This window comes from Magallana gigas, chromosome 9, assembly GCF_963853765.1.
Source record: "Magallana gigas chromosome 9, xbMagGiga1.1, whole genome shotgun sequence".
Classification (NCBI taxonomy): domain Eukaryota; kingdom Metazoa; phylum Mollusca; class Bivalvia; order Ostreida; family Ostreidae; genus Magallana; species Magallana gigas.
Genome location: NC_088861.1, coordinates 45,414,198 through 45,441,623, shown reverse-complemented (window position 1 = coordinate 45,441,623; position 27,426 = coordinate 45,414,198). Strand labels below are relative to the sequence as shown.

Genomic DNA, 27,426 nt, shown 5'->3' with positions numbered 1-27,426 from the left:
TGATCAAATCTATCATAAAGCCCTTCGGGCTTGATTGGATTTGATCACGCCCCGACCAAAATTATCACCTCATAATACTCAAAGAATGATTCCTTATTTAATCCAAACTATTTTGTAAATTTTTTTTACGGTTTTGAGAAAACTCACCACCAAGCGTTAGAGGTGTAGGACAATCAAGGAGGCCGGATGGTGACAAATTTCCATCACATCTGACTTAAACCTTTAAATATGATATTCTTGGCCGTAAACTATTATTAAGTAAAGAAAAAATCAAAATAGTTTAGCTTTAAATTTCAGACTGTTGCAAATTTTTGTGGTAAGAACTTATAGTCAATTGTTAAGATTTCACCTTCAAAACATTCGTATATTTCAGTATGTAATAATATGCTGTAATGTATGATGTATAAAGTGAAGGTTGGTGCGAGGAACTATAAAGGGGGTTGGATGTGCCCCCCCCCCCCCCCATTTTGAAAATTAAAACTTTGTAAAATTACCGGTAATATTTCCGAAAATAGGTCACGGATCCCCCCTTCCCCCGGCAAACACAATTTTCCAATGGGACCCTCCCCCCTCCTGGGATGTATAGTTAGGAAACAGTATGTAGTGACGAATTCACTTAAATCTTCAGTGATGATTCATATATATGGAAGATAACACCTGTAATATGAAGAACTTGTACTCGCAGATAATCATATTATAAGTTCACGGTTCGAGGCTCGATCATTTCAAAAGAAGGATAACTCATTTTTCATCCAACTGCATATATGAACCTGCTACATCACTGAAGTCCCTGTCTAAAAAAAAGACAGCAATACCTGGATCATATTCATGCGTTTCTAACGGAAACGTGAACGCCTTAAGATAATCCGAGATTAATTCCACCGACTACTTTAACCTTATGACATGTGCAGGGGAGGCTAATTGCAAAGTACAAGCAAGTCTAGGTGTTGCCTTTAACCTCTAAATTTGTCCGTTGTATAACGTGTAGCTCTGACCCTTTTTCCTCAGATTTAAAGGGTTCATACTTCTAACAAAATGATGAATTATATTAATAAGATTACATGTTTAGTATCAGGCATTGAACAGCTAGAACTATTTAAGCTCCCTGTAATTTTCGCTTTTCTACACTTGTAAACAGCTTTGCCCCGGCTTGAAGTCGCCGATACACAGTTGTGTTTAAAGAGAGATAAACTTTGAAAAGTTTTTTGAAACATATAAAAGTTAAGTTTTTATAAAATATAACCACTGTACATTATCTTCAAATACAGGTAGCTATTTATAATTGTACATTTTCCAATAATTGTAGGATATCGTCTTTTCCAAACACTTTCTTCATCTATTATTTCAAGTTCACTTGTCCAGTTTTTCTCATAACATTCAGTTTCATCGTACTTAATATAGATAGCTAAATATTTAGCTAAGGTTTACGTAGTTCTTATCCCAGATTGATAAAGGATTATTGGCGCACTCAGTTACTCATCAATTTATAGGTTAACCATTTTATAAACATTCCGTCTTGGTTCTGTAATTGTTATTGTTATACTTTCATGTTAGATACTGAAATCTGATTGGTTTAGACGCAGTTCATAATCCGTTCCATTACCCTCAGCGTTAGCAAGGCACTTAGCAACGGGTAACGTTACAAATTGTTACATGCGCGAAAATTATGCGCGTACGGTTCGCCGTAGAATTCACGTTATTCCTATATAAAAGCAGTACAGTTTTCTTTAAAATGAAGACATTCAGTATAATAAAATAAATAGTGCCCGTTTCGCGTCGGTTGACAATGGTTTTCACGGGGTGTCAATTTCAATTGCTACCCTCCCAAACAGGCACTATTTATATAATAGTAAATTCTCAATTTGTTTTTAGTTCCTTATTAGACGATTTTGAATTTTGACCACATAAAAACATGGTACCAACCTCAATAAAAAGCTAACAAACTCAATGTCATAGAGTAATATTATGTATTTTTTGATTAAAATAAAAAGATGCACAAGCTTAAGATTTAAAAAGACTACGATGATACAAAAAAGTTGATCCAGAAAACGTCTTTTAGGCTACAATATACTTGACAGGAAGGAGAGAAATGCTATGAAAAAAAACGGGGATAACAGATGACCACTGGAATGTCCAGTCGATGGCGGATCGCATCTCAAAGCTTGTGGTGATTGCAGATCTTTGTTCGGGTATTTCAATATCAGTGTTGATTTGGTTACATTGGGACAGTTGATCACTCCAAACTGTTTGTCGAGGCATATCCGAATTTCATACAACCAGTTCCGCTAAAATTTACAATCAATATTATTTTTATTTTTGGACATTGCGTTCATTTTGATCGATTGTACACATTGTAATTCGTGTTTAGTTATCCAGACAACAATAGTTTATCAACTGATAGTTGAAGACAAGGAAAATGGCGTTTGTTTAAGAAATAAAGTACGAGTTTTCGTGAATGTTGCAGAATAACCGCCGAGGTTGAGAAATGTTGTTTTGAAATATAAATTTCAAGACCGAGGAGGTTGTCCTGCAACATTCACGATAACAAGAACTTTATTTCTATTCTACTAACAGCCCAGTATTTCTTCAGATCGTTTCTCCTATAGAGAGACGATCTAAGACATTTTAACGGCTGTTCCGGGTAACCCCAACGGTTTTGTTAGTAATGTTTATATGTGTATCAATCAAAGGAATCACATGCAGACGACATAATTTTTCTTTGGATTTTTAATACTCTTCACTTATTTATAAAATATCTTTGAATCACATTCCTAATATTTTAAGGGCAATTTGATACGATCATTACTACTATATGTTATATATTTTATGTAAAAACACGCATTGAAAATGTGCTAGGGAGGTCCTAGGAACAGCCGAATTGATCTCTTAAAAATAAACATTTGAGGCGATACACATCGTTTTGACTGGAACTAACACGTGAAATTGACATGGTTTTAAAAAAATTTACGGTTTGAAATTGTACTTTCATGATCAGTACAAAACAAATAGGTATTTCTGATCTGATAATTTACTGATGACGTTCGTGGTATATTGGAGAATAATGTCCGCGGCATCTCTCTGATCTCGGCAATAACTCTAGTAGAATAAAATATAATTCATAATGTATGTTTTCTGAATGCTAAGATAACGTTTACTTACAGCACACTTAGATTTAGACCATGTGATCTTGCTTAGACGAGTTGTATTACGTTTCATGGCGTCCTGGATAGATGAAATCTAGCAAAAATAAAAAAGACACTCCTAAATTAATACAATCTGAGAGAGAGAGAGAGAGAGAGAGAGAGAGAGAGAGAGAGAGAGAGAGATCTGAATTTCCTTTTTTTGTATTTCAACTTTTCGCTTCGGTTGAGATAGCGTTTATCAATCAAGCAAAAATGATCTTTTTTAAAACAAAAAATAGTTCTTACTGTGTAATTTTTTCCTTCAGTAACATTCCTACTTCTTAGGATTCTTAATTCAAAATAGAAATAAAATTTATAGTTTATTAAAATATGCATAGAGAAATTGATGATTTTGGGCAAAAATAGAGTTTGCATCTGATTTGTACATTCAGAAAGCATACTTGTACAAGTAAAAATTTCTTTTACAGATCTGCATATATCTATAAAGACGAATACGGCAACTGAACAGACAATAAAATGTTGTTCATTTGCTCGCGAATTTTCAGAAATTTGTCATTTTATGGGCGTCGTAGATAAACAGTTATAGGACAGTAATACTAATTTAAGATTGTTTTGACAGCCATTTTTAGTTTTCTAAAGCATGCTTTGATTTGATAGTATTTTGATAGTATTTCAACATTGATAAACATGGGTATGGGGTACATATTTGACTATAATAAAGGGACATGGTCACAATTTTAGTCAAACATTTTTTTCGAATTTGATGTATACAATGCTTCAATAATGTATTCTTTATAGGCAACCAAAATTTGAGTGTCATTTGTTGAGTTACGAGCTAGTTACAAAGCTTATAAGTATTTGCTATGTAAACAAAACTTTTGTTTACATTTTGAATTTTGGAGTGAAAAGTCCAGTTTAAGACCTCAAATGAATGTGTTAAACGTCAGGAACTGTTTATCAATGCTTTAAATGAATAAAAAGATAAATCAGCTTGAAAAAGATTTTTGCTGGTATATTGAACCTATGTTAGTATGTAAACAAAACAGATGCACGATCCTTGCTTACATGACAAAAAATGATGACCCTTGGTCTTGCTTATAACTCTACGTCTGACTCTTAAATTTCATTTGCATAATATAAACATGAACATATAAAATGTATTCCTAAAACATTGTTAATAAATGAAACAGAAAAATAGAATTTGACTAAAATTGTGACCATGTCCCTCTAAGTACAATAATTCTTTTTTCACTTTTACAGCGCATATTTTACTTTTGCCATATAATTAAATAATATACACTAAACGTTTTTCGATTTATTTTATACACGAAGGGTGCGACAGATCGGCAGAGTATGCTTACTCCTCCTTTGCACCTGATTCATTCTCTCTCTTTCTAGAGGTCCGTGTTTGCTTAGAATTTGTATTTCGTTTTATGGATTTTTGAGATGGTTGACAGTTTGTTATTGTCATTTTTCCTCTGACTTTAAGTATATATTGTGTCATCAAATTATTCAGTAAGTAAAAAATCAGGTTAATCACCATCCTAACTTATTCTTCCTAAATTTATCCTAATGGATTAAAATATACTAATGATAACTTAAAAAAACAACACTGCATAAAGTATCTTTTTATTTACAGTCACATGCAGCACTGATCCTTCTTTGAAGATAGATACGATACATTGAGTGATTTGTGATATCAATGATCGATAACAGAGTAAACCTTACTCCTTTATGTTATACATCTCAGCCAACTTCACAGCTTTAGTAAAGTATTGGCTGATATTCTGCACGCCCGGTACGCTTTCTGCACAAGATCCATGCACTTTCCATTGCGTAGACCTATGATATAACAAAAATAAAACCAAACAAAATATTTACAGGAAAAAATTAACTTTTAGATGCCAGACGTACGATTTCAAATACATTTTAAGATATACACAATGACACACGTGCATGCAAAACACATTTAGAATTTAAAAACAAATACACATTTAAAACAAATGTATTACTCTAGAACAACTGTGTGCAAAACTGGATATTAATGTCCATTTTATGTCATTTTTGTTTTGCATAATATTTCAGCATTCGTGTTAATATCAATTTTACGCTAATATAGAATTTTTATATTTGGATCTGAATTCGTTTAGTCGCCAACGAGACGCTTAAAATTGAGCGTCCGGGGTAACCGTTGCTATTATAACAAAGCTAAAGATGCAAATTGCAAATTGTATCTATTTTTATGCAATAAAATAAGGTTTCGCCACTATAATGTAAGCTATTAAAGACGTTGAGGCTTCTATGGAAACACAATAGGGGCATAAATGTATATTTATTTATAAACTTCTAACTCAAGAGGAGTTACTATATATGTTTTAAAACAAATTTAATTTAAAGCTTCAGAAAGAAATGACTGTAATGATGGTATTTTGGTTTAGTTTTAGACTTGAGTATTAATGATATCAGACAAACCATATTAAATGTTTATGGTCTCAACTTTGACTGTCTATAAGAAATGAAAATTATTCTCCTTGAAAAACATAATAAAGTAGCTGGTTGGTTGCTATTTAAACATAATAAATCTTTTTCACAAGAGCTCTGTATAACCGATAATTCAAGAAAAATATTCAAATTTTTAATTGAAATATGATATATGTAATCTAATGCTAAACAATTTATTTTAAGTGGCCGATTTTAATTTTCATAGGACATGTTTATGCGCAATCTAGTAAAATACGGTGGATTTCTTTATTAGAATTAACATTAAAAAGTAAAAATTGTACGTCTTGGAAATTTTACACACAGAATTATGCTATGGGATAGTTATCTAAATTTTCAAAGAAACCTTTGTACCAATCTTCATTTGTAATAATTCCAATCTATAGCAACATTTTATACATATTTAAATTTTGAGATGACCCCCGCTAAAAACCAAATCGTAGAATTTAGTAATTTTACATATAAGAAAGAAAATGATATTACTAATCACAGATAACAAATTGAAAAAAAAAGCAAATATAGTAGAGAATGACAATTTCTAATATATTCCAATCGTAAATGTGTATGCGTCTTGAGGTGGTACCTAAAACATGTAATTTACAGACAACTTTTCAAATAGTTTACAGTTAATGTATATTACACAGAATTTAAAGATAAAAGTTTTGCTATTGTAGTATTTATAGAAAAAAGCCACATCGGCCTCCTACATACTTAAGAAGTATCTTACAGGTAATTTGCGATCCACCCAGCTTCCATAGTAATCTAATCACTCACCAGAACTTTTCATTGGGTTCATTTTTGATCAGGTTTGGCCATTTTTCATTCATTTCTGTAATCACATCCTAAAATCCAAAGGAGTCTAACTTTAAGTTTTTTTGAAAAATTTAAAATCATAAACTTTCTCCATTTATTTATCTATTAAAAAAGTACCTTGGGAATATGCGACACGTCAAAAAAGTCACTACACTTTCTTGGATTTGCACCAGTAAAATTTGATGGCCTGTATATGCAATTCAACCAAAAATGCATGTAATGTTATCATTAATATCATTTAATTTAGTAATTTATTCATGGTATTACACGTCTTAAAAATATCAAACAACGCCTTCCGGTATTGCTTTCATAACTATATACTTACCATAATCCATGGATTGTCCAAAAATTCGGCATAGAAGACATTTTACACTGAAAAAAATATATATCAAATGTATGTTATATAGAAACATTGTTTACCATTTTCACTACAATATTATGTGGTGAAACTCATTCTTTTTATTTACAAAAAACAACTCAGAAAAACCCATCAATGTATAAATTTTTACAGCTATTATGTGTAAACAATGCTAGAGAACTCTATAACTTAGGGATGTTCTTGCATCATGTCTTCAAACTACATGATGATTGATATACTATTATTTTAACAATTGTTGTAACTAAATCGATGTGTTGAATTTTATATTCTCCAATGCTATTATAACTGTACTACATATTCATTGCTGTTACCAGTTTGTAAGTAAATCCATGCAATGTGCTGCACATATTCTGTTAAAGACATTCCATATATGTAATAAGATATATGCCCTACGTAATAAAGAAAGTTGAAGCATGTTAAATGGCATAGCTTAATGAAATTAAGGTTGAAAAAATAAAGAAACATGACAATGGTAAATGTTAATGTCATAGATACCCTCGCAACAATTGTTGTAACTAAATCGATGTGTTGAATTTTATATTCTCCAATGCTATTATAACTGTACTACATATTCATTGCTGTTACCAGTTTGTAAGTAAATCCATGCAATGTGCTGCACATATTCTGTTAAAGACATTCCATATATGTAATAAGATATATGCCCTACGTAATAAAGAAAGTTGAAGCATGTTAAATGGCATAGCTTAATGAAATTAAGGTTGAAAAAATAAAGAAACATGACAATGGTAAATGTTAATGTCATAGATACCTTCGCAACAATTGTTGTAACTAAATCGATGTGTTGAATTTTATATTCTCCAATGCTATTATAACTGTACTACATATTCATTGCTGTTACCAGTTTGTAAGTAAATCCATGCAATGTGCTGCACATATTCTGTTAAAGACATTCCATATATGTAATAAGATATATGTCCTACGCAATAAATAAAGTTGAAGAATGTTAATTGGCATAGCTTAATGAAATTAAGGTTGAAAAAATAAAGAAACATGACAATGGTAAATGTTAATGTCATAAATACCCTCACTTTATTAACGCGGCAAAACGTAACTGGCCATTGTAATGAAAATGTGAAAAAATCAAATTTTTCTGCTTCAACAAAGTCTTGGAATCTAAAAATGACGAAAAAAGAAAAGTTACCGCTCATTAAGAAATCTCAAATCAGGAATTAACGATAGAAATGGTTTGTTGTTCTTTTTCTGAAATATTTTCTTGTATCAATGTGTTTCAATGTATCATCGAAAGAAGCTTAATCAGTCATCAAGTATTGCTAATACTTTACAGATTTATAAAATCATATTTGATTTATATAAAAATAATAAATGCAAATTTCATATATTTGTTTTAATTAGAAGGACTTATGAAAAACCTTAATATCCTTTAACAGCATATTTACACATACCTTATTCCTGCCAGCATAGCGACTGAGAGCCCTAATCTCATGGCATACCATACAATCATCCTGGATAATATATGAATCTGTCATCGAACAAAATGCACCTATACTACTATATCAAAATGATAGACTCGAATTTTTGAGCTTTAATACCGAGAAATCGGAAGAGTAATGTTTTTTGTTTTCTATATTTTAAGCATCATTGGTACTTGAAGATAACCACTGTATTTTTATTTTTTCTCAATCAAGCTATTCAAAATAATAATCAACAAAAAATTATTTTAAAACTCTGGATATCATCGCATTAGATTCACGCTAAATATGAATAATTTGACAGTTATTTTCAATGCAATTTCATTATTTTTCTCCAAAATCGTTTCGGAGCGATTCTGCAATATTTTGCTACATTACGGGTATATGGGAGGCATTTTAACTGTGGTGAAGGCCTGTCCCGAAAAACATTTAGATAATTCTAACTAAGCAGAGTGTAGTGAAAAAATAGCATTATTATAGGCTTAAAGCTTGGGTATTTAGATGTCAGCAATACGGTGTGTCAATGTATCTACTTCGTACATGTCCGATATCATATGCAATATGTCAACCCGTGCACTCACGGGTGAAAGTCTAGTAATCATTGATATCAACGCCCCAAACGTGGTCCATCTCTAACTCTAAGGCAGACACTGTTTTGACAATATTCAAAAAGGTATATGTTTAACATTCATACATCAATTGATAATATGAATAATGCCTCGCTTAAATTGATTGATGATAAATGTAGAAGGTGTGCAAGTAGTGTCGTTTTAACAAGGCCGTGGACTTTTGATTGGTAGTTACTATCTAGGTAGCATTTTAGAACTTATCATATACTTCAAATTCATGAAATGCCTTCAATTAATAAAACTAACGATCTTATCAGAAATATTTTCAAAAGAATCATTGAATGACACGGATACATAAATCTTATACGTGCGAAAAACCACATAACTTCCGGTGCGATCAAATGCACAAAGAAGTCCATTAAAACACTTGTTCAACAAAACACATTACATATTAATTATCCTGTTACAGTACCGATCAGACCCAACCTAAAAGAAAGTAAACTCCAACTAAACCCTGGGTTTACTTTCTGGGTTTATTCTGGGTTTACTAGAGTGGACCCAGAGTAAACCCAGAGTAAACCCCAAGTAAACCCAGAGTGGACACAGAGAGTAAACCCCGATCAGAAGTATACTCTGAAAGCAAACGCTTACTGTGTATTCGGAATATACTAGGAGCAGGAATCACAGGCAGTATGATGATAAAATAAAACACAGGTCTGCTTTTTGGAAAAAAAAACAATTGTTGCTAAAATCTTCTAGCTTACAGTGTTATGCACGGTATCACTTTTAACAAAAAATATCTGTCTTATATTGCTTTGATATCCCATTTTTATTTAAAGCTTTTAATTGATAAGTTTCATATGTCTTCAAAAACACTGGTATGATGTCATTACGTGGTTGCAGAAGTCTAAAATGTTACTTATGACAGTCCGATATTAGTGAGCTTCTTAATATCCAGTGGAAACCTGTGGTTACAGTACTGATATCCTTAAAAATCGGACTGTCTCAGGTGAATCAGCAATGAACTGCAATGGCAATGTTTTAAGTACAATATATGCCTCAAACACTTCTGTATGAAAAAATATCAGACAGTTCTCGGTCCAAGCAGGTCTCAAAACTCTAAGATATTTTTTTCGTACAGAACGGTTCTCGGCAATTATCCAATACATATCAGCTAAGGATTTTGTTGTTGTAAAACCTTAGAGTGGATATTAGCTATGAATAACCCGTATTTTTGTTTAACCATGCATGCTGCACTTTACAATTTATGTACTTTTTTGTAAGTACCATATAATGTTTGTTTTTACACGAGGAGTATGTATAAAAAATAAAGAAATGACGTATTTAAGAATTTGAACTATTTTATCTGTAGTTTCTTCCGCCACGACCGAATCGTTTTAAAACATATCCCTGTATACATTTCATAAAATATGTTCTTAAGTGTTTAGTTTAATCGTATTCATAGGCAGTACATGTAATTATACTTGTTGACAGGATGTATTGGTGAGTTTAACTGGGATCAACTATTGACGTGTTTTCGTAGTTTTCTGAAAACTATACAAACTTTGCTTTTATAAAAACGCCTCGATATATTTTTAATTTTTATTTCATGAAGACTTTTATTTACATAAAACAAAACCATTCAAATTTTTTTATGTTCTTCAAATAACACAAATGATAGATAGAACACTAGTTTACGTTTGCCTGAGAAGCATTTATGAGAGTAATTTTTATATTATGAACTATATAAATTTATAATTTTTAGGGTTTATTTTATCTCTGAATAATGGTACTGTTCATCTTATATATATTGAACTTTTGTAAAGCCTAAATAAGTTTTCAAAACAAAAATTGATAAGAAATGTATTTAACAAGAAGATTATCACATATATGAACAAAATATTTCTATTAAAGGCATTGCAAGTAGAACAAAGACAATATTTAAACATTTATTTTTAATTTGAAAGTTACATGTAAATCATGTTTGAATGCGGTTTTTTTTTTCAAATTCCATTTATGAGATGTTAGTCAATTGTCTTAATTTCGAACACATAGATTGTTTTAAAATAAATGGTTTAAAATTACATTACCTTAATTAGATTCTCGGGTATCTAAAATTCCTAAGAAAAACTTTAATCCAGCTTTTCTTTCTTGCTGTAATAAGCGTATGGTGACTACAGTATTATCTGCACGTCAGTATTAATTTAGTTTCACTCCTAGTATACACTTAAAAACATTTATCACTCCTTGGATGAAATCCTTCCGCGTAGTTTGCATACCTGATACTTAATATTTGTTAAGCGGTAGTTTGTGCAGGTTATGCCATTTTTGTCTCACATGTGTAGAAATGTTACTAATAAACACAGATAAAGTACTTTTAGTGATCCCAGGACAGGAAGAATAATTGTATGAATTGAGAATTCCTTGATAGCTACCGTGTTTGAAAGTTTTATTAACTACACACATATGCATTCTCGTTCTTTTCTTAATTTAGATCTTGGACAAAGTGTCTTCACACGTCGAACTTAATTCAATTTTTGGAAATAGGAATTCAGAATATGTACGAACAATTTTAGAAAATTGTTACTGAAGTGGTTAAAGCTGCTTGATCCGATTTTATATCAAATTTTGTGCACAATTTTAAACGATGGTTATGCTTTGTATTTTTATAATAATAGACATTACAGTAGTTTTCCCGGTCAATTACGCCAAATTACAATGAAAAAAATCATGTACAAAACTTTTTAACAAAACAAACGACATAAATAGGGTATCGCGTTATTTCGCCTCATGTTAAAATTCACCCCTGACGTCAAGAGGGATATTGTTGTAGTACGACTTTGACATCGCTATAAATAAAGGTCGTAATGTTCAGACAAATTACAAATAAACCTGTGTACGTTTTGTTCGCTAATATTTCTGAAGTTTGCTTTGTTTACAATCAATGTATAACATAGCTGGTTGAATAGCCTTAACCATTCTGGGGACTAAACTAAACAGTTCCCTTTTCTAAACACCCCATGATGCATTTTGGTTTTTTTTTCGTTTGCCCAAAGAGGAATTATTTTTATTTACTTTAAATATTTCTAACTTTGAAAGAAGACCGATTCTGCTAGGGTAAATAGGAGAAAGTCCATAACTTTCTAAGATAAATGGTTTGTATGGAAAATTATTTGATACTATAATAACAAAAAAATCGGACCAAGCAGGATACCCCACACGTATGGGATTAATGCTGTATAGAACTGATATTGTATGGGACTAATGTTGTATGGGACTAATATTGTATGGGACTAATGTTGTAAGGGACTAATGTTGTATGGGATTAATGCTGTATAAAACTAATATTGTATGGGACTAATGTTGTATGGGATTAATGCTGTATAGAAGTAATATTGTATGGGACTAATGTTGTATGGGACTAATATTGTATGGGACTAATGTTGTTTGGGACTAATGTTGTATGGAACTTATATTGTATAGGACTAATGTTGTATGGGACTAATATTGTATGGGATTATGTTGTATGGGATTAATGTTGTATGGGACTAATGTTATATGGAATTAATGTTAATATGGTCAACAGTCAAGTCAAGACTATTTCCCCAATATTCAAGACTATTTCCCCAATATTACAAGAAAATGTTTTGCTACAAATCTAAACTAATTGGTTTTTAATAAACTAAACTTGAGTCCAGATATTTTATATCAATAGCTCTATTCATCGATAAAGGTTCCAAGAGATAATTTTGAGCCATTTAGTATTAGTACAGAGTCGCCAGCATATTAAAATTTTTAAAGGTATCCAGCTTGTGTGACCGATGATTCTATATTACATTGAAAAATAGATAACCATGATTTAATGGATGTTCCAAAATTTAAAACAATGTAAACATTTGTGAATAAAGGATTACAGCACTTGGGGACATTTAAAAATTAAAATTGGAATATTTTTTATAATAATTGTAGGAATTACCAATGTCTTAACTGCAACCTTATCAACTTTATGTATTTACACTATAAAAAGTTTCTATTTACAAAGAACGTTTTCATAAGCAGTAGTCATTACATTTTCTTGTACCTCCATATGTTAATGAGGACGCCCACATTTTACAGACTTAATACATAGTCAGCCTATGTTTGTCTATTGTTCTCCTTTTAATGGTAGTTGAGTATTTATACATATAGGCTTACGTTAAACAGACAAAAAAACACGTTTCTTTTTACGTTCGCGTTCTCTGTTGTAAACAGTATTAATAGCTTAACCTGTTAAATATTATAATTCACCACGCGATTTCTAACCCTAGGTTACTTTGTGAATACAAGACGCCCGTTATGTGACGTATAAGTAGCATGCATTCCACTGATGGTCCCTTTTCTAATTTTAGACCACTCATCACAATATTAGAACAACCCTCCATGCATATTTATGAGTCTTATTTTTAATCAAGGGAAGACAAGTCTCATTCAAGAAATTTGCAAAGGAGTCAGAAAATAACAAATTCTTATATTGCAACTTAGTTTAAAACAACAATGATAATAAATTGTAAATTTTTATTGGAAGTTTACCAAACTTATTTAACAAATGAAGTAAACTTAAGTGATTAGTAATCAGAGCAATACAGACGAAAAAGGATACAAAATACGGTGTAAAGTGCAGTCATCCTTTTCATAAAACAGTATCAAATGCTTAATGAAAACCAATGAATAATACACCAGGGATGTCATTTTTATCTGTATATTACATAATATCATATGTCTAGTATTCTCATAGATATACCTTCCTGATATAAAGCCTGCTTGATCGGGAATAATAATAATATCAAACACATTGTTATTCTCATGCAATGTTTATTGTACCAATGAAAAAGAAGACTCATGCCACCCATATAGTTTAAGAATTAAGATTAAAAAACCCAAGCATACTTATATTTTTATCTGAATGAAGTACTTTATGATTCATTTTATAAACTACATAATATTTAATGACGAGAGTACACTCAGGGCACGGTCGATGTGTCGATGTGGTTGTAGTAATGCCTCTTGTTTTACTTTAAAAACGATACTTACAGGTCAGGCAATGATTTGCTATTTGCATACTGTAAGCATTTTGCAACGAATGGTTAAAATTCGCAAATCATACAATATATGACCATGTAAGTCAAAAATTACATAGTATAGAGTTGTAGTTCGTTTCCATCACTTTTCAGCAGGCGAGAGTTATCTGATTTTGCTGTTCTTTTTGGTCTTGTTTTCCATTTCTTTTGATATGCATAAATGATAAAACCTAACGCTGTGGATATAATTATAACTAGTAATGTTCCGAGTAAAACCAGCTTGTAATTGGAACTGTTTGAAGTAGGTCTATGTGGTGAACAATAATTGTTCCGTACAGAGTTTGTGACATTTGTACAAGGTGTTTTCTCCGAGTCGTCTTTATCAGAGTACTTTATTTTATGACATTTTATAGATGCATTTGGACAATCGATTACGTCAAAGGTTTTGTCGAAGCATATCCATATTTCCGACAGCCATCCAGGCTAAAAAGTATAAATCAAAATATTTTATATGTCATAGTCATGCAATTGTGTTCAATCATCTTAATACATATTAAGATTGAATGAAAATACTCCTTAATCATCTACAATTGTAATATGTTAACTTTAAAGACAGTTAAATGATTGTTGTTTTCCTTAATAGATAATCAATTAAATGCCGATGTGTTGATACTTGCAGCACAACTTTCGTTGGTCCAACTTATTTTCGCTGTTTTTCCAGTTCTATTCATCATGGCGTACTGTACATTTTCAATCTATTAAAATGGTTAAAAAGGAGACCGTCTATTAAAAAAAACCCACATTTTACATTGTATAAATTTTATCAGCTATACACATTTCTAAAACTATGTGATTCATGGCCTTAATGCATGTTAATTTGATAATGAAAAGAAAGCAAAAGCATTAATTCTAACTATGCTTATTCACCGTGTCCGTGTTTTAAATGCTGTTAAAACTTCAATTATCGAACCTTTGTTTAATTAAGAATGCCTATCTGCTCTCGCCGCCCTTAAAGGGGCGAAGACATGGTTTGATCTAACCATGTTCATAGTTTCCAGTTTTAAAAATGATATATAGAATGATTTACATAACAAGTGAATGCTTTCACAAGATAGAGTGTTTGAAATTCTTTGTCATGTAAACAAAGCTAGAGTCTTGTTGTTGTTACCATATGTGTTGTTTTGATATAAATTTTAATCAAATTCCAAGTTTGCTTTCTTTTGTTTACAATTAACTGCTAAACATATTGAAAAAAGAGTTATTGTGTTTGTCTAGAGTCATTTTGTCAGAATTAAAAAATGTAATTTCGCTACTTTTCTATAGTGTAAACAAATATAAAAATCGAGTTTTGTTTAAATAAGAATGGATTTTTCCCTTTGTATATTCCTTGTAGCCTAAATTTTAACATTTAAATTTGGTCAATCTTTAAGAATACACAACAAAATCATTTTAAATAGAAAAAAATCAATAAAACAAAAGATGCTGATCTCTAATCATATCTAGGTCCCTTTAAGATATTTTTACAAAACATTGGCTGTGCACGATTTCGGCATAGTATGCTTACGCTTTATAAACCCTGTGAAAACGATGCGAAAGATATACTAATAAAACAACTGACAGGAGGAAAAAACAATAATTAAGGTCAGACGTCACGTTCCTCAACTTTATATAACTTTTTCCAGGAATTTGTTAATGGTTTACTACTACTTTGACAAGCTTTCTTGCCAAAAATTAGGATACCTTACCAGGCGTTTCTGCAAAATACTAGACTTTGCAATCTCCTATATATTCTTCTTGAAAATACACTTGAATTGCTGATATAAAAACAAATAAATATAGAGCACAGCGGCCGGGCTTTGACTCACAACTTCTATAACCTATGCTCCTGACAGTGAGCGGCCACGGCTCTAACCACTCGGCCATCTAGGCATACATCCATAGACAAGTAAATTCCAATCATTTAAAAAATAATTATAAAAACAATAATTTTATTGGAACTCATCACTACGAGGAGATACAAAAAAGATGCTCGAGGAACGTGTCGTATGACCTTAATGCTATTTGCACTCACCAAGTAACATTTGCCTGTCGTGATACCACTGTTTTTAAAAATTCTGAATTTGATAAAAAAAAGAAGTTAGGTTTGTTTAGATTACGACGTAACTTTGCTCATTACGAACTTCAAGTTTATAACATGAAATACAGTCAGTATTATCAATATGTGATATCAAATTGTATTTTACTCTGTTATATTATATAATCTTGCAAGCTCTATAGCCTTGCTGAAATAGTTGCTAATATTCTCAACCCCGTTGACCTTAGACGCACATGATCCATGCTTCCACCATTGCTGAGCCCTTAGAGAAAATAGAATACTTCTATTATTAACAGAAACATATATACTTTCGATAAAATGTCAGTCATTTTATTTTTTTAAATGTATACATCTTACGTATTTCTTTATTACAAAACAGAAAACAGAAAGGTTTTTCAACAATTATACAATACAAACTACACAACTAAAGGAAAAGATACAGTTTCTTCATATATATACCCTAAATTTCAACTTTTTTTAATCTCACGAAAAAAACCCCCAGATATACAATACTAACACAGGTGTAAAAAGTACCAACTGATGCAATTTTATTCTGTTGGGAAAAGAGGAACTGATTGCAACATTATATCATATTTCTAAGATGTAGTGAAAAATCATGAAAAATGGCATATTTTCTCATATTTTTCATAAATGAATATGTGCCCACAGTCATGTGCCTACAACGAAATTATAATATTTTATATAATATCACACAGGAAAGTTAAGATGTGAATTGTGATGTGGGCAATGCCTGCAAACATCATCGTTTTATAAAAAGATACTATATTTTGGTATTTTGCTTACTTTTATGAAAATATAGGAACATGCACTTATCTATGACGTCATAATTACCCTAAAAGTCAAATCAGATGACTACATTAATTAATTTTCATTTTTAAGTATTGAAGTATTGTTGTAAAAAAAAAGAACTTTTGTCTTAATAAATGTTAAATTTCATTTTTTTCTGTGATTAAATAAATCAAGAATCACTTGATCATGAAGCAGGGCAAACTATGACTATAACTGAAACTTAGTTCTTTGTTAGCAACAATAGAAATTCAAACCAAATAAATGTCAGAAAAGTAGTTTACCAAAATTTTGTGTCGTTCTCATCAGTATTAAGATTAGGCCAAATCAGTTTCAATCTCTTCCTGACGTTCTGAAAGGAAAGCATCATTTGAAACCAAATGTTATGTGAAAAAAGTATTAACATCGATAAAGTTAGTATGGGTACATTTAGAAGCCAAAAAGAAAATATTTTTGTATTTTTCGTATTTGTCATATTCACAATTATATCTGTAATTAGAAGGAGAGGTTTATGTGTTTGATCTTTTAACATAAAAGGTAGTCTATCTATACTACTATATTAAAATAATAGACTCGAATTTTTAAGCTTTAATCGGATAAATCGGAAGAGTATTGCCTTTTGTTTTATGTATTTTAAACATCATTGGTACTTGTAGTTTTCCAATTTGTCAAAAATTCCGTAAAACATCTGGATTTTTAGGATTTTACAATCTAGCGCATGCGCAATATATTCACGCTGACGGGATCTTTAGTTTATGTTTCCACAAAATCATGTTTGCATTAATAAACTCAGAAACGATAGTATAAATACGTGTAATTTTTCTTTGGTTTAATTGCTATTATTATATTCTGTTCATATATAATAAGGTGGGTCGCGGGTTTGCTTTCGTCATCAAATTTTGTACTCAATTTAGACAACTTGAGAGGCTGTTTTGTGCACATTTGTTTATGACGTCATAACGGAGACATCTCAAAGTTTCCCGCGTCACATTTTCTAACGTCAAATGCTCTTAGTAATAATATAGAAATTCGATTTAGGTCTATAGCGTAAATACTGTAGTAGTAATTCATATCAAGTCTTAGTTTTCGACTAAGAATCGTAAGTTAGAAATGCAGATTGGAAGCAATACATCATAATATGCAGATTATTATCAAGAATTGGAGCTTTACTTTTTAACTCTATCGTCTATGTGAAACTGTACATAAAAGCTAAGTAATGACAGTCCTGTAGTCTCGAACGTTTGAGAGAGAGAGAGAGAGAGAGAGAGAGAGAGAGAGAGGTCTGTAAATTAGTTTGGGTCGATAATAAAGTTTACAAGCATTAACAGTAAGTATATCGTAACTATTTTGACCGAAAAAATGGAGGAGCAAAGCCGGGGAATTAAATTTCCAAAATAAGTTGTGAAGATTTTGATAACCAAAATAAAAGTCCATATCTTACGAATATCCTCTGTTTTCTAGATTTAAGACTATTTGCATATATGAACATTAACATGACATTCGACGAAAGAAAGTGGAAATGGGGAACCCACTTAAAAAAATTGTACCACCCTTTCCTCTAAATTTTAGATATAAAAAATATCAGGCTCTGCATTCTCTGATTTAGAATAAGAGGGCAAAAGTGGACTTTGAATACCTTTAATAGCCACTAAACAAATCTTTATAATTTAAAACAAAGGAATGTTTTTATAATACAAAAGTAAAATTAAGGATTATTGTTTTTTTACAGGCCAATGCTAACCGGGGGTACACAGGAGGCCTTATAACTTCGAATTCATAGTAAAGATATGGTTGTTTTTTTTAAATCTCTGTATTATTTTCATACTCTCCAAAGTTGCTTTTTCAGAAATGTAAGCTACTAGTTTTAGCTTTAGAAGTCTAAATTTGATTTTAAGTGATTGTTTTATCACTAAATAAGCGGAACGGGTTAAAAATAAATGACGTCAAATACGGAAAATACGGCAATTTTTGGTAAAATTATCAAAAATAAAGATAAAATAGCAAAAAATCTAACGAGAACACATATACTTTTATTTACATTAATTTATTTTAAATTAATTTTTCTTTACGCACAGAAACAGTTGATAAATTTGTCTAAATTGTTTGAAAGTTACTTCCCATTTTTCAAAATAACTCAATCTCAAAAAATGATCATTCTCCTATGTAATCATTAGAAAAGCGTCAATACAGTACCATCAACAATACCAAGTTCAAGGCGGTATTGCATAAAAATGGCGTAGACAAATTTGATGAATATTTTATATAATGAACTGTAAATACTACAGAAATTAACAAATTTTCAGGGTATGTTTTCTCGTGAGATTTTTTATGGGGTAAACCCGCGACCCACTTTATAATTCCTTATGAGAGAAATTAGAGAATAACAAATATACATATTTACTTTACTACTTAGCCTACTTTTCTGTTTGTGTACCTCTTAGGAGAGTGAAGATATAATGTTTAGGTTGTTTTATCGTTAAAATGAAAAAATATATTTATGTCGTACGGACCCGGTTTAACGATAGAATGCGTTCCGTGTATTGTCTCTGTAGCAAAGAAAATACGTGTACGTTGTTCAAAAAGTGTTGAATGTTTACATTATATGGATCAAAGTTTTACGGGGCGATTCTGCAATTTGTTGTTACATTACGGGTATATGTGAGGCATTAATAATAAATGGTTACATTGAAATTAATGTTAAAACAGGCTTTGCCCGGCCCTGTGGATGTATCTATTTCGTAAATGTCCGATATGCAATGTCAATCCGTGCATGAACGGGTCAAAATCTAGTGGTATCAATAAGCGAAACATACTTGAGGTATTTGCTGAGCATCAAAGTTGTTATTACAGCAAACAGGTCTATTTTGTTTTGATTCATTTGATGGCCTGTAAGTGAACATTAAATTGCAGTCATATCATAATATTATGATTAATGTAAGTTCAAACAATTTATTTTTTTTATCTCAAAATGTTATTGTTTGTTAGTCAAAAAAAAAAATAATTAAGTGTGAAGTAGAAATTTCCCAAAACATGTACAATATCTATTTAACGAGCCGATGACACACATACCACAATCCATGAATTGTCCAAACCTCGGGCATACTATCCAAGTTACACTGCCAATGTAAAAAAAATATGTATGTATAGAATATCACAAAGTTTCAAATAAATTGTAATAAAATGCAAAAGATTTTAAAATTTTAATATATATATCAGATATATCACACAAACCCTATCAGAATGTATCTTGCAATATGAAATTGGCCATTGTAAAGCCAAGGTGAAGTAATCAAACTGTTTTGCTTCATTTGCTTCAAGGTATCTACAACAAATATCATTTCTAAAAATAATCATGTGTATTATTACACATAATATGCGTTATAAATACCTTTCATGAATTGAACTTTAGTGTCTATTTTCCTATTTAAAATATTGATACTTAAACTTCAGATAATTCCCCTTTTCTACAAACGTGTCACTCAGGTGACCTACTGCAAGGGGTCATCGTCCGACGTCGTGCGTTGAGCGTCGGCAATTTTACATTTTTAACTTAAAAACTACCACCCCTGGGGTGCCAGGGGTGGGGCCATATACAGTTATATCATGCATTTTACAACTTTATGCTATGCTATGCGATTTTAATTGCTTGCTTTGAGATTTCAATGCAATGCTATGAGATTTGTATGCTATACTATGAGAAATTAAAATGAAGGGCTTAATGATAAGGTATGGTATGGTATGCCATGTGCTATGAACGAAAACGCCTCCATACACAGAGGAGTTCCACACATTTCGAAGTAAAATAATAAGAGGTTGGAGTTTACCACAAATCTACAGTACCGATCAGACCCAACTTAACACCAAAGTAAACCCCAACTAAACCCCGGGTTTACTTTTTGGGTTTACTTGGGGTTTACTTTTTGAAAGTTTGGGCCCTTTCGGGGTTTACTTTGGGTTTACTCGGGGTTTACTTTGGGTTTACTTTGAAATTGCTTTTGAGGTCAATTGTATGCACTGAAGTGTGAAGTAGACTAGTATTTAATCTTACCATCCTACTGTCTGTAATTCCTACCCGTTGTATATTCCGAATACACAGTTAGCGTCTGCTTTCAGGGGTATACTTCTGCCTGGGTTTACACTCTGTGTCCACTCTTGGTTTACTTTGGGTTTACTCTGGGTTTACTCTGGGTCCACTCTAGTAAACCCAAAGTAAACCCAGAGTAAACCTAGAAAGTAAACCGAGGGTTTAGTTGGGGTATACTTTCTGTTAGGTTGGGTCTGATCGGTACTGTACAATGTGAACATTCATTTTTTTTTTCAAATAAGAATATTAAAAACCTAGTTAAAATAATGCTGTATGCTATGCTATGGTATGATTTGACGAATGAGATTCTATGAGATAGTATGCTATGGTATGAGGTTCCAATGATATGGTATGAGATGTATAAGATTCTAATGCTATGCCACGAGATTTCAATGCTATGCTATGCTTTGGTGTATGTTGTAAAATATATGCTTGAACTGACTGTATGCAAAAAAGGCCAAACTTTCAAAAATCTTCTCCTCTCACACATGTACAGAAAAATCTGAGTGCATGGTTATGATTTCCATGCAACCTTTTCCAAAATTGTGAAATTCATGGCCCCTGGGTCATGGTTTCAGGCTCTCGGGTGGGGCCACTTTTATGTATTAAATCTTAGAAAAGCTTCTCTACTCCCATATATATTTGAATAAAACTTAGTGCATTGCTATAATGTCCAATGACTCCTCTACCAAAATTGTGAAAATCATGGGCCCCTGGGTCAGGACTTTAGGGTCTAGGGGGGCCACTTTGGTCATATACTGAAAATGTTTTAAATCTTAAAAAATCTTCTTCTTTACTCCCACACATGTGGGGAAAGAACTAAATGCATGGTTATAATGTCCACAAACTCCTCTACCTAAATTGTGATAGTGTCTATGCATATAATGTTTAAAAATCTTCCTCTCTACAGACACAGAACACAGAATAAAAACTAACTGCATATTTAGAAAAAAATATTCTGTCATCTTTAATAATATTAATGTCACCTGCATGTAAGGCAAGGCAATGGCTAGGAAGGGGTGTATGTATTTGTGTCATTATTTTATTCTGCTCAGGAATTTCAATGAATGAAATGAGTTAACTCATAAGTTTAGAAAAGAAAAATAATAAAACTGTCCATCAAAGTTATCGATAAGATATTATAAAAGCATTTGAAAAGAGTTCAGGGAGGAGGATTAAAATAGTTAATGGAGTTATCTCACCTTGTTTCCTCATAATGGAGTTATCTTTGTTCATATTTAGTAATTAATCATTAAATATAATGTAAATAAGAAGCTGTGTGATCAAAAAAGTTTTGCAAGTATTTTTGTTTCATTTGAAACAAAAACAGTTTTTAATTTTTTTTTTTTTAAATAAACAAGAAGACTTGTTCATTGTAAAGTAATAAGAAGTATACTAGCCACCTTGTTTTATTTTATCTATGAAAACTTTTAAACATAAATCCTAATTTGTAAGTATCATACCTGGGATAAACAATTTGAATGGAATATGTGCACTTTTCTGTAGTATGTCATACACTCTGTTACGAGCTCTAAGTCTTTTGCTAATCTATAGGGTTAAGAATTCTTTCCAAAAGTGTTCACGTAAGGAGGTGGATGGCATTACAATATTATAATATTCTACTTCATAATGAAACACGATTAAATTCATTTATGAGACTCCTTGACAATTTTGTGTATGGGCTATGGTGCTCAGGTGACCGTTAAGGCCTATTGGCCTCTTGTTTGTTGTTGCTTTGATGTGTTTTTTGTGATTCGCCTAAAGCAAAGTCTCGTGTGATTATTTTCTGATCAAGCTATTCCACAGTCCGTCGAAGGCGCTGTCGTTGTTCATGCTGAAATCTGTCCACAATATAATTTTCATCTTTTAAACCATTTAGTCTATTTACACTTAATAAGTCATTTTTTTAAATTTTCAAATCATATTTATATTCTTATCATTATCAGCAAAGCTATGATTAGTATACAAAAAATCAAAGGCCGGAACGGCCACAAAGGCGTCGAACTGACTTTTTCTTTTATATAGAATGATATCAATAATTTGAATTTCTGTTAATTTAATAGTTGTATATCAAATAATTTTAGACATAGAATAGAGAAGTATATGAATTATGTTTTGTGCTGCTTAAAAAAAAATAAGTTTATTTTCTTATAAAATAGGTATTGGTGCTTTTACAGTTCAATAACTCATTATGGTTACAAAATTCGAAGAAATTTCAAAGTTTAAAAATAAATTATTTTCTTTAAACAATTTTCACAGGTTCGTGATTTGAATACATTAACGGTATGTCCCTCATTATAATAATAAAACATACTTTTAGTTAGTTCAATTCCCGTTTGAAATAAGATTCCCTATGGTACTTTTGTTTACAAACAAATCCACAACACGTACTATCTAAAATGCTCGACCAGATCAACTGCATTATCGTGTTTATTTTTAGCAACAAAATCACTAGATACGTTTATCGCTTACATTTTTTTTGGAGATCGTGCCCGATAACAAATAAATTTACATCGCAAATTTTATTTCTATCGGGCACGCTCTTCAATTAAAATGTAAGCGATAAACTAAAATAATATTTAGTGAATGTTTACACCCGATTGTATTCATCCGCCATTTCTTGATTAAGCAAATGTATACTTATGCAATGAGTTGTAAATAACCAGGTAGGCAAAGTTTGTTTTTTTGTACACAATTTAGTTTAATAAATGGAATAAAAATCTTGTAATACGTTTAATACTTTAAGAAACTTATTTCTTATGCGCATTTAAAAAGCGGTGCAGTGCATGAATTTGGACGATTGCCAATCCAGACGATCGCTAGAAGGCTGTCGAGCATTAGCTCGACGCCTTAAAAACTATCAGGAAATGTTCCTTCATATTTTACTAGTTTGCTTCCTATTAATTTACATATATCATTCATAAAAGTAAATGATTCTTACCTGCTTCCTAAAAGTAATATAACTAAAAACACCATTCCTTGTGAAAACAGTGTATCCATATTTAATAATCACCAGTATATTAGAAGACCTGTATAACAAAAAATAGTCTGAGATTGTTTGCAACAAGATAAACATTTATTATTGAACGATGCTTTTCTAACCACTTTACGTTTTATGATCATAATACAAAACAGGGCATTTAAACAAAACATATATGAAGAGAGAGAATATGCAAACAGAAAAAATGTTTTGCTATTATAGTTGTTGATATTGGATAAGAAAATATTAGCGAGTGATGAATTTTTTGCAATTGTAGAGATAACATCTCCAGTAAACCAGTGTACCTTTAATATGAGTGTTCCCTTTATATGTCAGTATGTCAACATTTACATCTTATAGTACAATAGTTACATTAAAGCCCCAGTCATTTTCCAAACGCGACCAACGGTTGACGGTTTTTGAGTCGTACATGGGAGTATTCGAGCGAAGGTTTTGACTGTCATGTTAAATTATAATTTTCTGCGTCGGTTGCCAATTTCTGTACAACAGTTGTTGAATAGTCAAACAAGCAACCTGCGATCATTAACCGACCATCACCGGACATTGTTTTTAGTATGTCGTCGGTTGTGCGACACTTAGGCATTTTGATTATCTTTTAAATGTCGATATTTTTCTACCCACATCGTCCTATTTACACATTTCTGGGTTTCTGTTTATCAAGCCCTGTATAATCTATGTTAATATTCTTTGATGTTTATTCAGAATTGGCATGTAAAAAGCCTAGCATATTGCACTTTTTAAAATAAAAACATATTTCATGGTAGCATTTTGAAATCATTGGAGTTTAAAAAATGTAAAATGTGTGCATAACTCTAGCATTATTTCCATAAGGTTTCCGTTAGGTTAACTGTTCGAAATAATATTCAAAATTATACCGTATGCACAAAGTACCAATTTCTGCACTATGACGGATTTGAATCTCAAAAACTCAAAAGTATTTTTGAGTAACATAATCTTGTCTTTTACAATGCATATGCTTACGAGAAACTTACAAGGGTATAAATATTTGCATTATGTATATATGCATTAATCTGTTTAAAGATTACTAGAATGAAAACATGACAATAACAAACCGTCAACCATCTCAAAAATCTATAAAACGCAATACAAATTCAATGCAGAGCAACAGAGACCTCCGAGGTCAAAATAAATCAAGAGATAAAGGTAGGATCAGGCCCCGGGGCCCTAAAAGTTAGATGAGCTCACTTTTGATCTCAGTCTCACTTTTACAAAAGGAACAAATAGTGAAAAAGTGAGGCTGAGATCAAAGTGAGCTCGTGTAAGTTTTATGGCCCTTGGGCCAGGTGCCTAGGAGGAGTGAGCATCCTCTGCTGACCGGTCACTTGCCGTAATCGAGAAAAAAACGGAAAAGTCCATAGACAATTAGGTGATTAATTATGGTCTAACAATTAGTATGAAAAACGTCAGTCAGCATATGGTTAATAAAAAGTTATCCTAACACATATGTATCGCAGAGACGGTATTTGTGGAGTAACGTATTGTCTTGTAATGTTGGCATGGTTACCGAAGAACAGGTTCGAGATATCCCTCTTATTTACTTAACGAAGAACGGAACTTACATGTAAATAAAGTTTTGAATTACTCTTCCTTGTCCTATTTAATGTTTTAAAGACCTGATGACATTGTCGGATATCAAATGCGGATCGCTACTCTGATACCCCCAAAAAACTGATATTGATGAGCCCTTAAAAGATAATCAGTAAAGATCTTAACATTTTTATCAAGGTCAAGATCAGTAAATGAAAGCTGTCCACAATTTTATGAAATTCAAGATTAAAATTCTTTCAATGATGCTTTTAAAAAAATAGCTTTGTTTGATAGGAGCTTACCTTTTATTAAATGCAATGAAAATCATGTTTAGAACTGTCATATCTAGACGGAAATAAGTAACAAGTTTCGGAGTTTTGTCATTTTTTAAAAATTTATGTTATATATCTAGAATGCCTAAAGTTACCCCGAAACTTTATAAAACAAACACGTACTTTTGTAATGATTTGATTTAAAATGTCAACAGTCTGTTTCATTTTCAACTAAACTTCTGTACGAAAAGAATTTAAAGCAATAATCAATTATGACGTCATAATGGTTCTAGCATCAAAAAATACACTGGAAACATTTACTAGATCATGACCGTAAGAGGATTAACCCTTTAACAGGATTATTTATGACATCTTTTACGGTACTACACATTAGTAACATTTAAATGTCATATATAAGTTTATATTATATTGTATAAGAAGCTTAGTGAACCTTGGATAAATCGTATTTTTTAAAATATGCACAATCTATGATGATTTTTACAGGACTTCAACCAACCTTGAAGACGGAGATATTTCGTCGGCCCATCCTTTTAGATCGATAACTAATGTTTCAAATAACAATTCCGAATAAAAACCTTTAATAGAAAATAACCTAAAAAATAAAATGATATCGTGTGAACCACGCTTACCTTGTAAGTGATTCTCCAAAAATAACTCTCTCTAAGGTTTCATTTTCCTTTAAGTTTCCCTGTAAGGCAATGCATTATTATCAATCAGGTAACATGTCAAAGCAATGGCTAGTTCCAGAGCGCCTATGTTTAACCAGCAACGTTCTATTATTGACAGACAATCTTATCAAAACGACTTCATCGATAACAGCATAATGCGGCCTTCCTTTTTTTTTTTTATAAACGTTTAATGCATTCCAAGGTATTCTGATTATGAGCATGCTTAAGTTTTAAACCTTTTTTTTAACTTAACCTGTGAAGAAATAATATCATGTATAACAATACTTTACCTTGATATTCTAATTTAGGTTAGAACTCAGGGGTGCGTTTTACAGGAGAACTTACGACTTACAACCAAATTAATGAATGCAAATTAATCACAAACTTGTCAATATTTTATTCTTATAGCTGTAAAATATAATGATGGGAATTGAAATAGTTGCAACCAAATGGTTTTATAAAAATTCTGTCCATTTATGATCACTCTAAGAGACTACAAAATAAGTTATTTTGTAAAATGCAGCCCAGCATTATATACATGATCTTTGATGATCTTTCCAGAACTTAAACAGACATTCCTTACGAAGAAATAATATCAGGCCATCTTTCTAGATTAGCAACTTGTTTAATTATATGATAATTTTGAAAAACAAATTATAGAATAGAACCCAATTTAAAAAATGATATCTTGTGAACATATATAGCTTACTTTTTCATAAATTTTCCAAAAATAACTAATTTTCAGTTTTATTATGCCTTTATTTTTTATCTAAAGGCTGTATACAAGTCAATAAGATAACATATCAAAGCAACGACTTCCTTTTAGAGCGCATTAACTTATACAGAAAGGCATTGAGTCAAATCTAACATTTTTAAGTTGCATTCTAAACCAGATAATAAATTAAGTATGTGCTTTAGAAATCGATATGCCTGCAATGTGATACTGAGAAAAAATTTCTTCTCGTTTACAACATTTTATCACAAATATGATTTGTTTAGAACCAAACCCTTTTAAATTA

General features: G+C 31.4%; 2 protein-coding genes across 6 annotated transcripts; both read right to left on the bottom strand.

The window, feature by feature from the left end:
* Window positions 1-1,953: 1,953 nt before the first annotated feature.
* Window positions 1,954-11,101, bottom strand: LOC105343473 (ribonuclease Oy-like). Of its 4 annotated transcripts, none has more exons than XM_066072099.1 (10): window positions 10,945-11,101; window positions 8,259-8,335; window positions 7,884-7,968; window positions 6,781-6,827; window positions 6,573-6,642; window positions 6,417-6,484; window positions 4,872-4,985; window positions 3,429-3,471; window positions 3,160-3,237; window positions 1,954-2,285 (listed from the first exon to the last, which is right to left on the bottom strand). In XM_066072099.1, the coding sequence occupies exons 2-10, from the start codon at window positions 8,315-8,317 to the stop codon at window positions 2,061-2,063; spliced, it is 789 nt and encodes a 262-aa protein (XP_065928171.1). In that variant the 5' UTR covers window positions 8,318-8,335; window positions 10,945-11,101; the 3' UTR covers window positions 1,954-2,060. The 4 variants fall into 4 exon arrangements, with proteins under 4 accessions (XP_065928171.1, XP_065928169.1, XP_065928170.1 ...); XM_066072097.1 differs by having other exon boundaries at window positions 7,878-7,968; window positions 10,945-11,100; XM_066072098.1 differs by having other exon boundaries at window positions 8,259-8,318; window positions 10,945-11,096.
* A 4,716-nt stretch (window positions 11,102-15,817) lies between these two features.
* On the bottom strand, window positions 15,818-26,502 carry LOC136271686 (ribonuclease Oy-like). Of its 2 annotated transcripts, none has more exons than XM_066072094.1 (7): window positions 26,369-26,502; window positions 23,839-23,926; window positions 20,045-20,135; window positions 19,883-19,929; window positions 19,627-19,699; window positions 17,098-17,165; window positions 15,818-16,268 (listed from the first exon to the last, which is right to left on the bottom strand). In XM_066072094.1, exons 2-7 carry the CDS (start codon window positions 23,895-23,897, stop codon window positions 16,151-16,153), a joined length of 456 nt encoding a protein of 151 aa, XP_065928166.1. In that variant the 5' UTR covers window positions 23,898-23,926; window positions 26,369-26,502; the 3' UTR covers window positions 15,818-16,150. The 2 variants fall into 2 exon arrangements, with proteins under 2 accessions (XP_065928166.1, XP_065928167.1); XM_066072095.1 differs by lacking the exon at window positions 15,818-16,268 and adding an exon at window positions 16,285-16,683.
* Window positions 26,503-27,426: the final 924 nt, after the last annotated feature.